Source organism: Pseudorca crassidens, chromosome 20 (genome assembly GCF_039906515.1).
Source record: "Pseudorca crassidens isolate mPseCra1 chromosome 20, mPseCra1.hap1, whole genome shotgun sequence".
NCBI lineage: Eukaryota > Metazoa > Chordata > Mammalia > Artiodactyla > Delphinidae > Pseudorca > Pseudorca crassidens.
The window spans coordinates 19,124,124-19,137,950 of record NC_090315.1 but is presented as its reverse complement, the minus strand read 5'-3'; the positions used below and the strand labels follow the sequence as shown (position 1 = coordinate 19,137,950).

Here is a 13,827-nt window from a genome sequence, read left to right as displayed (position 1 = left end):
TCCTAGGAATCTATACGAAAGAAATGAAAACGTATGTCCAAACCAAGACAAGAGTGTGAATGTTTATAGTAGTATTATTCCTAATAGCCCCCAAAGTAGAAAGACTCCAGATATCTAACTGGCAAATGGATAAGCAAAATGTGCTACATCCATAGAACGGAATAGTGTTAAGCAGGATGGAGAAACAAACTTTACCCAAATTCTCAAAGCAGGGGCTCTGCCACCTACTCGAAGACCTTACAGATGCTAGCTGGAGATCGAGTTCAATCACCAGTAGCCAATCACTTAATCAATTATGCCCCGGTAATGAAGTAATGAAACCTCCATTAAACCCCTAAGTGATGGGGAACTTCCAGGTTGGAGAACACATCGAGGGGCAGAGAAGGAGGCCTGCCTGCAGAGGGGATGGTGGCTCCTCTCCCTCCTCGGCCTGTGGATCTCTTCCACCTGGCTGTGCCTGAGCTGTATCCTTTAAAAATAAACCCCAGTAAAAACCCAGGTCTAAGCCAGGTCTTGCTGAGCACATTTCCTTGAACCATTTTGGCAAGTCCTCAGCCATGGCTCAGGCCAGGTACCAGAACTGTCCTCATCCGTGAAATGGGTCACCAGCCAAGAGCTCCAGCCAGCCAGAGAGACAGTACCTGACTACCTTCTCCTCCTCAGCTGATGAAAATCCATCTACCTGTCATTGGCCAGCTTTGCTCACCACCTGTCCACCTTTCCTCCAGACAGCAAAGCGCTAAACCACTTCCCCTGCAGTTGGCCCTCTCCCCTGGGGCTTCCCCTGCCTTGCACATATTTGGGCCCATCAGTTTCTCTCCGTGGTACATATATATTCCCTTCTCTCTCTCTCTCTCCCTCTCTCCCCCTCCCTTGCTTCAGCTCGTTCTCCATGACCAACCAACGAGCTTATGCCCCCTCAGAAAGAGCAGCTGTGGCCTGGCTGCAGATAGCATGGCACTTGCCCTCTCACTGCCCAGTAAGTTTTCACACATGCACGTTTGGACTCCCTAGCCAGGCAAGGAGATATTGGAAGCTCAGTTGGTGAATGTCATTGGGTTGGGAATTTTTTTTGGAGGACACGATCACCCGTAAGAAATGCATTTATATCACAGCACGGTACACACACCTCCCGCCCCCAAAAACAAAAGTCTCATAAAACCATACTCTGCCATACATGTGATGCTCTCCAAGATATTCTGTTCGAACTCTAATAACTTCTTTTTTAAAAACAATAATGTTTGAAACTCTCCGTTTCTGATTCTCTGACACCAACTGGGTGCCCAATAATTCAATTCAATTCTGACACCAACTCCCAGAGTTAGAAGAGACCCCACAGGTTAAGGGCTCAGTGTCACAAGGCTGCTCCCACTTCGGGGGTCAGTTGCAAGCAGGTGGGGGCAGGGGGAGGGCACCTGAACTTCTGACCAACCAGCTACAAATCAGAGGTTCCCACAACCCCCTTCTCAGTTTCAATAATTCACTAGAAAAACTGGACAGGTACATGTAAAAGTATGAAATTAGAACACTCCCTAACACTGTACACAAAAATAAACTCAAAATGGATTAAAGACCTAAATGCAAGGCCAGACATTATCAAACTCTTAGAGGAAAACATAGGCAGAACGCTCTATGACATAAATCACAGCAAGATTCTTTTTGACCCACCTCCTAGAGAAATGGAAATAAAAACAAAAATAAACAAATGGGACCTAATGAAACTTCAAAGCTTTTGCACAGCAAAGGAAACCATAAAGAAGACCAAAAGACAACCCTCAGAATGGGAGAAAATATTTGCAAATGAAGCAACGGACAAAGGATTAATCTCCAAAATTTACAAGCAGCTCATGCAGCTCAATAACAAAAACACAAACAACCCAATCCAAAAATGGGCAGAAGACCTAAATAGACATTTCTCCAAAGAAGATATACAGACTGCCAACAAGCACATAAAAGGATGCTCAACATCACTAATCACTAGAGAAATGAAAATCAAAACTACAATGAGGTATCATCTCACACCAGTCAGAATGGCCATCATGAAAAAATCTACAAACAATAAATGCTGGAGAGGGTGTGGAGAAAAGGGAACCCTCTTGCACTGCTGGTGGGAATGTGAATTGGTACAGCCACTATGGAGAATGGTATGGAGGTTCCTTAAAAAACTACAAATAGAACTACCATACGACCCAGCAATCCCACTACTGGGCATATACCCTGAGAAAACCATAATTCAAAAGGATTCATGTACCACAATGTTCATTGCAGCTCTATTTACAATAGCCAGGACATGGAAGCAACCTAAGTGTACATTATCGGATGAATGGATAAAGAAGATGTGGCACATATATACAATGGAATATTACTCAGCCATAAAAAGAAACGAAATTGAGTTATTTGTAGTGAGGTGGATAGACCTAGAGTCTGTCCTACAGAGTGAAGTAAGTCAGAAGGAGAAAAACAAATACCGTATGCTAACACATATATATGGAATCTAAGAGAAAAAAAAAATGTCATGAAGAACCTAGGGGTAAGACGGGAATAAAGACACAGACCTACTAGAGCATGGACTTGAGGATATGGGGAGGGGGAAGGGTAAGCTGTGACAAAGTGAGAGAGTGGCATGGACATATATACACTACCAAACGTAAAACAGATAGATAGCTAGTGGGAAGCAGCCGCATAGCACAGGGAGATCAGCTAGGTGGTTTGTGAGCACCTAGAGGGGTGGGATAGGGAGGGTGGGAGGGAGGGAGATGCAAGAGGGAAGAGATATGGGAACATATGTATATGTATAACTGATTCACTGTGTTATAAAGCAGAAACTAACACACCATTGTAAAGCAATTATACTCCAGTAAAGATGTTAAAAAAAAATTCAGTAGAATGACCCAGAAAACTCAGGAAAACATTTTACTTCCATTTATTGGGGTTTATTTTTAAAGGATACAGCTCAGGAACAGCCAGATGGAAGAGATCCACAGGCCGAGGAAGGAGAGGAGCCACCATCCCCTCTGCAGGCAGGCCTCCTTCTCTGACCCTCGATGTGTTCTCCAACCTGGAAGTTCCCCATCACTTAGGGGTTTAATGGAGGTTTCATTACCGGGGCATAACTGATGAAGTCATTGGCTACTGGTGACTGAACTCAATCTCCAGCCCCTCTCTCCTTCCCAGAAGTCCAGGGGTGAGGCTGAAAGTTCCAACCCTCTAAACAGGCTTGGTCTATTCTGGCAAATAGCTCCCCCTCCTGAAGGCCCCCTACCCCCATCAGGTGTCATCGCATTAGCATACAAAACACATGCAGGAGGTTCCAACTGTTTTAGGTGCACTGTGCCAGGAACCAGGCACAAAGACCAAATATTTATTTTTTATTATACCACAGCAACCCACTGAATTGACTCCATTACGCACCGTGGTTCACAATCTGCCCCTTGTAAAACCTGAGCTACAGAGATGTTATTGAGAACATGACTGATTCACTAGCTGATAAAGTCTACGAGGGTACAAGGGAGGAAATCCTCCCAGCCCTCGGTATTGGGAACAACTTCTTCTTAGCAAATGGTCTGCTTCCAGCTAATGGGTATGAAATGTGTTCCAGGTCACATTCCCTTCTTACTGCCTGCCGGAAAACTCGGAGACAAACATGGCCCACATCTAACAGAGGATATAAGAGGCTGTAGCGTGTACTAGCCTTACTTCCAGCTAAATCTCTTTTAATCTTCTTCCTCCTGCCCCCATATCCTCACTCGCTCCTGTTTTAATCTTACATGCTGTACGAGTGTGTCAGGGTGCCTCAAATACATGTTAGAGTGAGGCAAGACAAACAATTATAACTCCTGGAGGGACAAGACCTTTTCCTACTGTTTCTCTTGGAACCTGACATTGTCCTTTCCACACGGTGGAGGCTTTCAATTTCAGCTGATGAAAGAAAAAAGGGCAGAGTAAAGACCACTCTCTAGAAGCAATGGTGTGTGAGTCGGGGATGGGGCTGGGGGTTTGGGGTATGGGGGGGTGTGACTGGTTCTCAGCAACAGAATGGGTCCAGCTTAAATATGACAATTGAGGCCCTAAGACCCCCACCCAAACACCTGGAGAACCTCCAAATATGCCAACTCTTGATTGTCCCACCTCTGTATATGGATCTGCTACTTATTCTAGACTTGGCAACAATTTGAGATTTAGGATTTGCAACAAAGCAATGACCTGCTCTTCGGACATGGACCTCTTCATGAGAGTCACGTGTCACTCCGGAAAAAGTTGGTAGCCAGGTGGGGCTCTCAGGGTGGGTTTCCACAATGCTGGCCTTAGGGTGCAACATTGATTCAGAAAGGAACCCTAGAACGTGTGCTGTTCCTAGTACAGGTCATGATTTCTCACGGATTCACTGGTGGAGGGGGGCTTCTCGAATGAGGTGCCACCGGTTCAACATGGTGGGTGTGCCCAGTTCCCCTGCGCCCCAGCTGGGGGAAGAGCTGGCCCAAATCAGGGATGAAGACCAGAACCTCGGGCTCCTCAGTACTGGTGCTCTGCACCTGGGCTGCCTTTCTGGGTGAAAATGAATCCCTTCTAGGGGCCTTTTTGGAAGGACATGGGTTTTCTCAGCTTTCACTTGGGTGTGCTTCTACTCTGAAACCCCTGTGGTCTGATAACTGATGTAACAGCCACAAGAGGCCCTGAGACCGACCAGGATGAGGCAGTAGGGTGTTTCAGCCCTTTCCTGCCCAGGGTGTCCCTGCCCATGTTCTCCACGGCCTCCTTCTGGCCTGGACCACCAAGGAGAGGCCGTCTCCCTTGGGTTTTTCCTAAAGAGCATACACATACTGCAAAAGTCAAGAATGGAAAGGTGGGACTTCCCTGGTGGTGCAGTGGTTAAGAATCCTGCCTGCCAACGCAGGGGACACAGGTTCGAGCCCTGGTCTGGGAAGATCCCACATGCCGTGGAGCAACTAAGCCCATGCGCCACAACTGCTGAGCCTGCACTCTAGAGCCCGTGAGCCACAACTACTGAGCCTGCGTGCCACAACTACTGAAGCCCACACGCCTAGAGCCCGTGCACTGCAACAAGAAGCCCCTGCTTGCTAAAACTAGAGAAAGCCCGTGTGCAGCAACGAAGACCCAACGCAGCCAAAAATAAATAAATAAATTTATTTTTAAAAAAACTTTAAAAAAAAGAAAAAAAGAATGAAAAGGTGTCCAACTTACTCTGAGTGATAAAGCCACCATATGTGAACAGGAAAAAGAAGGCCACAGTCTATGATTTCCTGAGGCCACTGACAACATCCAGGCATGTCCCTCAAGTTGGAGCCTCTGAGACCTTTTCCACCATAGACACCCCATGGGATGTATGGTTTCTTTGCCCCGAGTCCAAAATTTCTCTAACATCCCCATGTTTTGTCTTAAAGATGTACATGAATTTGCATTCTGACCCATGAATCTCCATTTATTTTAGTGTAATTTTTCTCCCAAGTCTTTTAGTGAAATTGTCCCTCCAGGAACAGGCTTGTTGACAGGCAACACAGGCTTGTACCAGCTTCACAGACCTTACTGGAACAGTTTGGCCTTAATCTGTCTGACCCCAAATCCTGCTCTGCCAGGGATTCAGGAAAGCTAGAGCAAGTATTGCCCAGTGCCCTCATGTGGCCACCTGGCTAAGGCAGCAGATCAGCCGGTCTGGCAGGACACCTGCTTCCAGCCCATCTCTCAGTGTAGAAAGGCAGGCCTCAGAGTTGGTGCAGGCCCCCAAGGTTTTGGCTCGTACACCCCACTGCCCAGACACCAGCCCCTCTCAGAACTGACAGTGTGAGCGGTCATTAACCTCAAGTCACTCTCATACAGCCCAAATCACCCCAGGGCACCCCTGTCCCAGAACTTCACGACCCTCTGGTCCAGAAGTTGCCAACTGGAGGTCCATGGGACTTGCTCACTTGATTCTCAGGGTGTTATTTCTTCCCCCTTGAATTAGTTGCCGATATTTTAAAATTCAACTATCAGAAGATAAAAAAGGGGACAAAAGTCAGATCTCTCTCTCTTCTCCTGAAAAAAACAAAACAAAGCAAAACTGACGACCTGGCAACCCTGGCCCTGCCCCCTCTATGGGCCACACTGTAGCTGCCCCCCCTCCAGAGAGCATATGCTCTGCTCTTTACTGCAGTCCCCACCACTCCCTAACGCATCACAGCACCAGTCCCAGCCCCCTTCACTCTTTTCCATGCGCACCTGGCCCCGAGAAGGGAACCTGAAGCCCAAAGATATTAAATGACCCACCCTTGTTCAAAGAACCAGTTAGTTAAAATTGAACTATGTGGCAACTTGCTTTAAATTTCACAGAGGCCATCTGTTTTTCAGAAACATCATCACGTTCCTACCCCAGCTTTTCTCAAGGGAGGGAAGGGAGCTAGGAAAAGAGAGAGAATATTATCCTTGCTTAGCCTAAAAAAGCACATTGAAAATATCTGATATCTTCCTAATCAGACTCCAGGAAGCTCATGGACTCTTGGCCGATACGGATCGGAGAAGAAGGCCTCGAAGGGGTAGAAAACCAGGCCCCTCAGAGCACCCACCCAGACTCAAAGCTCCCTGACCGATGCAGGTAAGGACTGGGATCCTCACGTTCCTGCATTTGGGGGGACATTTTCCCAAACGCCCACTCCCCCAAACATTCCAAAGGCTCTGCCTTTATCAGGGAGCAACAGTAGGACATTTAGGAACCTGAAAACGGACCGACAGGACGGCAGGGCCCGGTTTATGACAGAAACTACCCTTTGCTGGCAGGGACAATCACCTAATCAGCCACCCAGAAACACTCACGGGCCAGAGCTGGGCTCGGCTACACGCCCTATTTGTTTTCGGGAAACCGTTGGTGCCGGTTAAGTCAGATTAATAAATACCTTTAGGGTTTCCTCTGACAACATTCCCAAGAGAGGGGCACTTTGAGCTTTTAGGTCACTGCAAGAATCATTAACAACCTCACTCCACCCCCACCCCGCCAGCTCAACAACTGCTGACCAGACAATGAGCCTCAGAGAGGCTGTTTGCTGGTGTCATTAACAGAGCAAGACAGACAAAACCGCCCTAGGCCCCACCTTAGCAACGCCAAGTGCCCTGGCCAGAGGGGGCCTCCCTGACCACCCTCCGTCTCCAAGGCCACATCACACTGCATCAGCCTCTATCACATTTCCCTTTCATCGGTGCCCTAGAAAACATCACCTCCTGACGTGAGTGGATTTGTTTGCTTGTGTATTTCGGTTTCCCCTACGAGAGATTAAGCATCAGGAAAGCAGGGCCTCGTCTGAATTGCTTGCGGCCTTATCCCCTCACATCTCAGACATGGCCTGCCACTTAGTAGGTGCTCAGTAAATCCATTTGTTGCATGAATGGACAGGCACAGGGTCAGAGCTGCCCACCTGCCCCCTCGGCCGCACAGCTGGCCTGGCAAGGTGTCAACCAAAACCCAAGGCCGCAAAACACACCAGGGGGACCACACCTGCAGCGTCTTCAGCACAGCAAGCTCAGCACACGGCAGGACTTCCCAAAATCGGGGGTTTGGACTTCCCTGGTGGCGCAGTGCTTAAGAATCCGCCTGCCAGTGCAGGGGACATGGGTTTGATCCCTGGTCCAGGAGGATCCTACATGCCACAGAGCAACTAAGCCCATGTGCCACAACTACTGGGCCTGCACTCTAGCGCCCGCAAGTCATAACTGCTGAGCCCATGCACCACAACTACCGAAGCCCACGCACCCTAGAGACCGCCCGCTGCAACTACCGAGCCCAAGTGCTGCAACTACTAAAGCCCACACGCATAAAGTCCGTGCTCCACAATGAGAGAAGTCACCGCAATGAGAAGCCCACGCACCGCAACAAAGAGTAGCCCCGCTCGCCACAACTAGAGAAAGCCCACGTGCAGCAACAAAGACCCACTGCAGCCAAAGAAAAAAACCACAAACAAACAAAATTGGGGGCCTCTCTCGAGCTGTACTGGCCGCTGAGGCCCGCTGTGCAGCAGACCTGACAACTCCCATGTCCAGACTTCTCTGGGGACAGGGACACGGTCAGTCGTTTCAAAAGGTGGAATCTTACCGTATTTTCCCCAGTCTGCTCCAGGAACAGCCTCCCTTCCACCCTGTTACAGAAGTAGCTGGAGAAGAGGTTCCCAGACACTTGGCCAACCCCAGGACTTGCATCCTCTGCTAGTCCATGAGCCAAAAAACCAACACAGGCACAGCACTGTTGTTCCTGACCCAGGGACAGTGGGTTGCTTATATTATTCTTCTAGGCCTTTGCAGTATTTCACAATAAAAATACATGAAAGTAATCCACGCACTTTGTTAAAAGAACATTCAAACACTGAAAGGATAAAGTGACAAGTCACGTCTACCCACCCAACCCTGGTCTTACTCCCAAGAGCCCACTCTACTAACAGCTTTTTCTTCGCCCCTTTTGGAAAAAGTCTATGCATACACAAAAGCATATGCACGTATTTTTTAAACACATACGCAGGGCATGCTGTCCTGCGTCTCTCTTTTCCCCCATTTCATACCTCAGAGATCTTTCCTAATGAACAAATACAGACCGATTCAGACATGAATTTACTCCTAGTTCATGGTGAGAAACCCTCCTCTTGTCTTTACTGAGGGCTCGGGTGAGCGGCCCACATGGAACAGCAGATCACACTGTTCATACATGTATGTGACCACCAGAGTCTTGTGGCTTTTTTACCAATCCACCTGGTTTGGTGTATTTGTTTTTCCCAACAGCCTCCAATCAGCCTCAGGGCTCCCTAAGGTCTTCAACAGTGAAGCAGACCTACTGGGAACACCCATTATCCATATCCTGCCAGGTTTCCAGGTTCCGGGTCCCAGCAAACACTCCACATGTCTTTCTGAGGCTCCAGGAAGCATCTGTCTCACTTAGCCGGGCAGCAGACATACTGCCTGCCTCCATACCCAGTGCAGAAGGCAGTGTGGGCTGGCAAGAGTCACCCCTAGAGCTCTGAAGAAGTCTGAACTCTTTGTAAACAAGAGGAAGCTGCCACATCATCTTGCATTGCATTGAAGGGTGTGGGGAGGGCTTAGAGCTGCCTACAGGTAAGGCCTCTGTGAGTTCTATGATTGATAAGTAACTATGTTACCATCAGAGAATAATAATGAGTGCCCCAAGAGCCCAGAGCTGTACTGGGCCCCTCTCATTAAAGAGGGACACTGGCAATTGAAAGGCTCCTATTCCCTCCTTTCTGCCTTCCTTTACTTTCTTTCTTTTTTTTTTCCCCCTTTTTATTTTTTCAAATCTAATGTTTTTAACCTAAGTATAGTTGATTTACAATGTTGTGTTGCCTTTCTTTTCTCTATACATTCAACAAATATTTAGCAAGCAGTGATTCTAGATCAGGCATAGTGCTGCACAGCAGAGAAAACAGGTCCCAAAGAAAGCAGGGAAAACAAACAGGAATCAGATCATTGGACTTCCCCCATCGCCCTTCTATCCCAAACACACAGACAGGCTGTGTAAAATACTTCTCTTTGACACAACCAAGCTCTAGGTGAGACAGGGCCCGCTCCAGGTGCCAGAAATGAGGAGGAAACTCAAAGCTAAAACCAAGAGCTGAGAGAGGAAGCTGGGCAGGCCTGGGAGTTTAGGAAATAGATGGACAGGCCTCAGGAGAGTCTGGGCTCCCAGCCAAGGTGGTAGAGCCAGCAGACACCTACTTCAGAAGGTTCTCCGCTCCCGTTCTCATCCGCACGGCTTTCAGGATCTGCTGGTTCAAGGCAGCCCTCTGGTTCTGCAGTTTGCTCCGGCCAGTCTGTGCGAGGGGATTGCAACCCTGAGGGAAAACAAGAGATGCCCCTTCAGAGGTCAGCCACTCTAAAAATGATGACAAACGTCTAATACAACAGAAAATGTTTTAAAAACTCATTTTTTCTGAAAGTAAAAGTAATATATTTTCCAACATGGAAAATATATAAAATACGAAAAATATAAAAAAAGTCAGTCCTAATAACACAACTCCAAAACAGCCACTGTGATTGGTTTCTTTCCTGCCCACCTATTTTACAATATATGCATATTGTTACTTTCCACATTAGTGGCTGAGTAGGGAGTTCCCCAGACCAGCCCCATGTCTGGAGTTTCACAGGACTCGGCATACAGTTGCACTCAACAGCTAAGATTTATGACAGCAGTTTAGTAAAGACACATAGCTGGATCATAGGGAAGCAGAGGTAGAGTCTGGAGGAATCCACGTGCAGGCTTCCTTATGCTTTCTCTGTCCTATGATGGGTCACACAAAGCACACTCGTCCCCCAGCAACAAAAATGCAGCAACAGGCATGCAGTGTCACTGCCCAGGTTGGCCCATTAGAAAATCAAATTCATGGTTTTTATTAGGGGCTGATCACAAAGGCACCTTCTGCCTAGCACATACCAAAATTCCAGGCTGCCGAAAGGAAAGCAGGTGTTCATTGCAAACCACATGGTTTTCGCCATTAGTTTAGACACAGCGAGCCAACTTCATCACTTAGGGGATGAAAGGAACACTCCAAGGGCCAAGCTCCCAGAGACCAGGCAGGGGCCAACCTTGCAAGCAGGTCTTCCTAAGGAAAGCAGCCTCAGGTCTGCCATGCTAACCCTTTTCTGCACAGTGGCACACATAGGCTATCATGTTCTCTCACTTAATACTCTATCATGAAGTGATAGAAGTGCTCCTTTGTTATGAAGTGCTCCTCAAAACCATGATTTTAATCATGGCATAATGTTGCCTTTTTTTAGGATTTACCATTTCCTTATGGTCAGACAGTTAGATTGTTTCCAAGTATCCGCTATGATCTATAATTATTTGGTGCATATTTGTAAACACGGATCTTTGTAAACCTCAAGTTTTTCCTTTAAGGTATATTTCTAGGACTGAGTTACAGGGCGTCTAACCTCTTTAAGCCCCCTCCTCCCCCTAAGCACCAGCCCAATTATCCTCCAGCAAAGAAAGGTACTCTCTACTTCCTGCCCCTTCTCCCCGATAGCATTAGGCAACCATGAGTCTATTGATAATTTCTGTCTGTATAGACTTGCTTATTCTGGACATTTCACTTAAGTGGAATGATACAGAATACAGTCTTTCGTGATGGGCTCCTTTCACTCAGCGTAATGTTTTCAAGGTTCCTCCGTGGTGTAGAACATATCAGTACTTCACTCCTTTTTGTCCCTAACACTCCAATCAATATGAACATTCATTTATCCATTCATCAGTTGATGGACATTTGAGGGTGTTTTCACTTTTTGGCTCTTATGAATAGGGCCGCTTATTTGTGTGTAAGTTTTTATGTGGATGTATGTTTTCCTTTCTTCTCTTGGCTATAGATCTAGGAATGGAACTACTGTGTCATATGGTTAGTTCTATGTTTAACCATTTGAGGTCAAACTATTTCCCAAAGCGGCTAAAACATTTTACATTCCCACCAGCACTAGACGAGGGTTCCAATTTACCCCTATCCTCATCAATACTTGTTATTGTCTTTATTAGAGCCAACCTAGGATGTGTGCTATCTCACTGTGGTTTTGATTTGCATTTCCCTTATGGTTAATGATGTTAAACATCTTTTCTTGTGCTTATTGGCCACTTATGTATCTTTGGAGAAAGATCAATTCAGATTCCTTGCCCAACTTTTTTTTTTTTTTTTTTTTGCCACAACACACGGCATGCGAGATCTTAGTTCCCCAATCAGGGATCGAACCCTCGCCCCTAAAGTGGAAGCGCAGAGTCTTAACCACTGGACCGCCAGGGAATTCCCTCCTTGCCCTTTTTTTCTTCTTTTTGCGGTACGCGGGCCTCTCACTGTCGTGGCCTCTCCTGCTGTGGATCACAGGCTCCAGACACGCAGGCTCAGCGGCCATGGCTCACGGGCCCAGCCGCTCCGTGGCATGTGGGATCTTCCCGGACCGGGGCGCGAATCCATGTCCCCTGCATCGGCAGGCAGACTCTCAACCACTGCGCCACCAGGGAAGCCCCCTCCTTGCCCATTTTTAAACTGGGTTATTTTTTACTGTTGAGTTTAAAGTATTATTTTCAATCTTTGCCAAATTGATATGCAAAAAACAGGTATCCCATGCTCCCAATTTGCAAGGATTATTAGTGAAGATAAACATTTTTTTTCATATATTATTGATCACTTGAATTGCTTTTTCAGTGAATTGTCTGTGTTCTCTATCCATTATTTCCTGGGGTATTTAGATTACAATCAGTGTTTCATTGTGAAAAGTTTAAAATCAGAAAAAGAGTTTTTTTTTTTTTTTTTTTTTAGCTGTGCATCTTGCGGGAGCTTATTCCCCAGCAGACACTGAACCTGGGCCACCACAGCGAAAGCGCCAAGTCCTATAACCACTGGACCGCCAGGGAATTCCCATCCTCGTTTTTTTTTTTTCTTCCAACTGTGTTAGTCTCTTTTTATTCTTTTGGTAATTTCTTCCAGAGTTAACTACTTCCATTTGTAGGTGATGAAATGTGTAAGAAATCCACTTCAAATGTTGGCACTGCTATGAGCATGGTCTTTCCCTTTACTTCAACTGAATCACTGTTGATTCCTGTTTATATTCCAAGTCCCGGAAGTGGTTTTCACTGTGGAAGTTATCTGAAGACGGTCTTATGCTTTCTAGTAGTGGTCTACAACCAGGTTCTAGCTTCTCCAGGAAGGCGACACAGGATGGATTTAGATATTACATACTAAACTAAGAGGCATTCTCTAAATTGAGTTTAAACGCATTTTATTTTTAGACAACCTACATGACATTTTTTTTTTCTCAAAAACAATGCCTCCGCTCCAAACAGATCAACATCAAAACGAAGAGCTCAAGATGACATCAGTCCCATTTGTCTAAGTCCTGGTGTTGTGTGGATGAAAAGCGGCAGCCAGCCAGTTATGGCGAGCAGGTGATAGAGCCAAACAGCCAAATTTGTTGACATTTTTCCATTTCTAGACCATCCTTAAAAGAAAATCATATATGGGGTCACACCATCCTCACGGTAGTCCAGCAGAGCAGCCATGCTATCTGGATTCATGTTTTCACCAATGAAGAACTGATCGTTTTTGAAATGAGCAAGGATGTGCTTGATTTGTTCTGCAGTCCCTGTCATAAAAGGTTTTACTCTTTCTGGTCTCTGTTCTTCAAGCTTCCCTTTGATTAACTTCATGTAATCTTTTTTTTTTTTTGCGGTGCGTGGGCTTCTCACTGCTGTGGCCTCTCCCGCTGCAGAGCACAGGCTCCGGATGCGCAGGCCCAGCGGCCATGGCTCACGGACCCAGCCGCTCTGCGGCATGTGGGATCTTCCCGGACCGGGGCACAAACCCGCGTCCCCTGCATCGGCAGGCAGACTCCCAACCACTGCGCCACCAGGGAAGCCCTTCATGTAATCTTGTAGGCTTCTTTTGTGAAGCTGGTTTCCTGCAAGTGATGGTTCATGACAATAACCACACCAGTGATTACTGTGCAGTCGGTACCTTCGCCCTCGGGGCCTTCAGCGGAGGCAGTCATCAATGTTACCCTCTGTCCTACTGACCATATTCCCCTTCACCTCCAGACACAGCCCGTCCGCGACCTCCCGGATCTTGTGGATGTCAGAGAACATTTCATCATGGCTGATGAGGTCCCGGTAGATGATCATGATGGAGGGAGACATCGGTGGCACTAGCTTAGTAGGAGCCCGGAGCTCAGAGGAAGCGTGGTGCAGCTGGAGCGGCGCTCGGCGGGGGGGAAGGGGGAGCAGGTGGAAAAGCTTTTTTTTTTTTTTAAATTAAAGTAGCATTGATTTACAATATTGTGTTAGTTTCAGGTGTACAGCAAAGT

General features: G+C 47.0%; 1 protein-coding gene and 1 pseudogene across 2 annotated transcripts in view; both read right to left on the bottom strand.

Moving 5' to 3' along the window:
* RHPN2 (rhophilin Rho GTPase binding protein 2) overlaps positions 1-13,827 on the bottom strand; it is a 57,517-nt gene that overhangs the window by 33,802 nt on the left and 9,888 nt on the right. For both annotated transcript variants that reach the window (XM_067719545.1, XM_067719546.1), the window contains exon 2: positions 9,703-9,818. In XM_067719545.1, the coding sequence (XP_067575646.1) occupies positions 9,703-9,818 (116 nt within the window). The remainder of the gene's footprint in view (positions 1-9,702; positions 9,819-13,827) is intronic.
* Positions 12,428-13,675, bottom strand: LOC137215571 (translationally-controlled tumor protein-like; annotated as a pseudogene).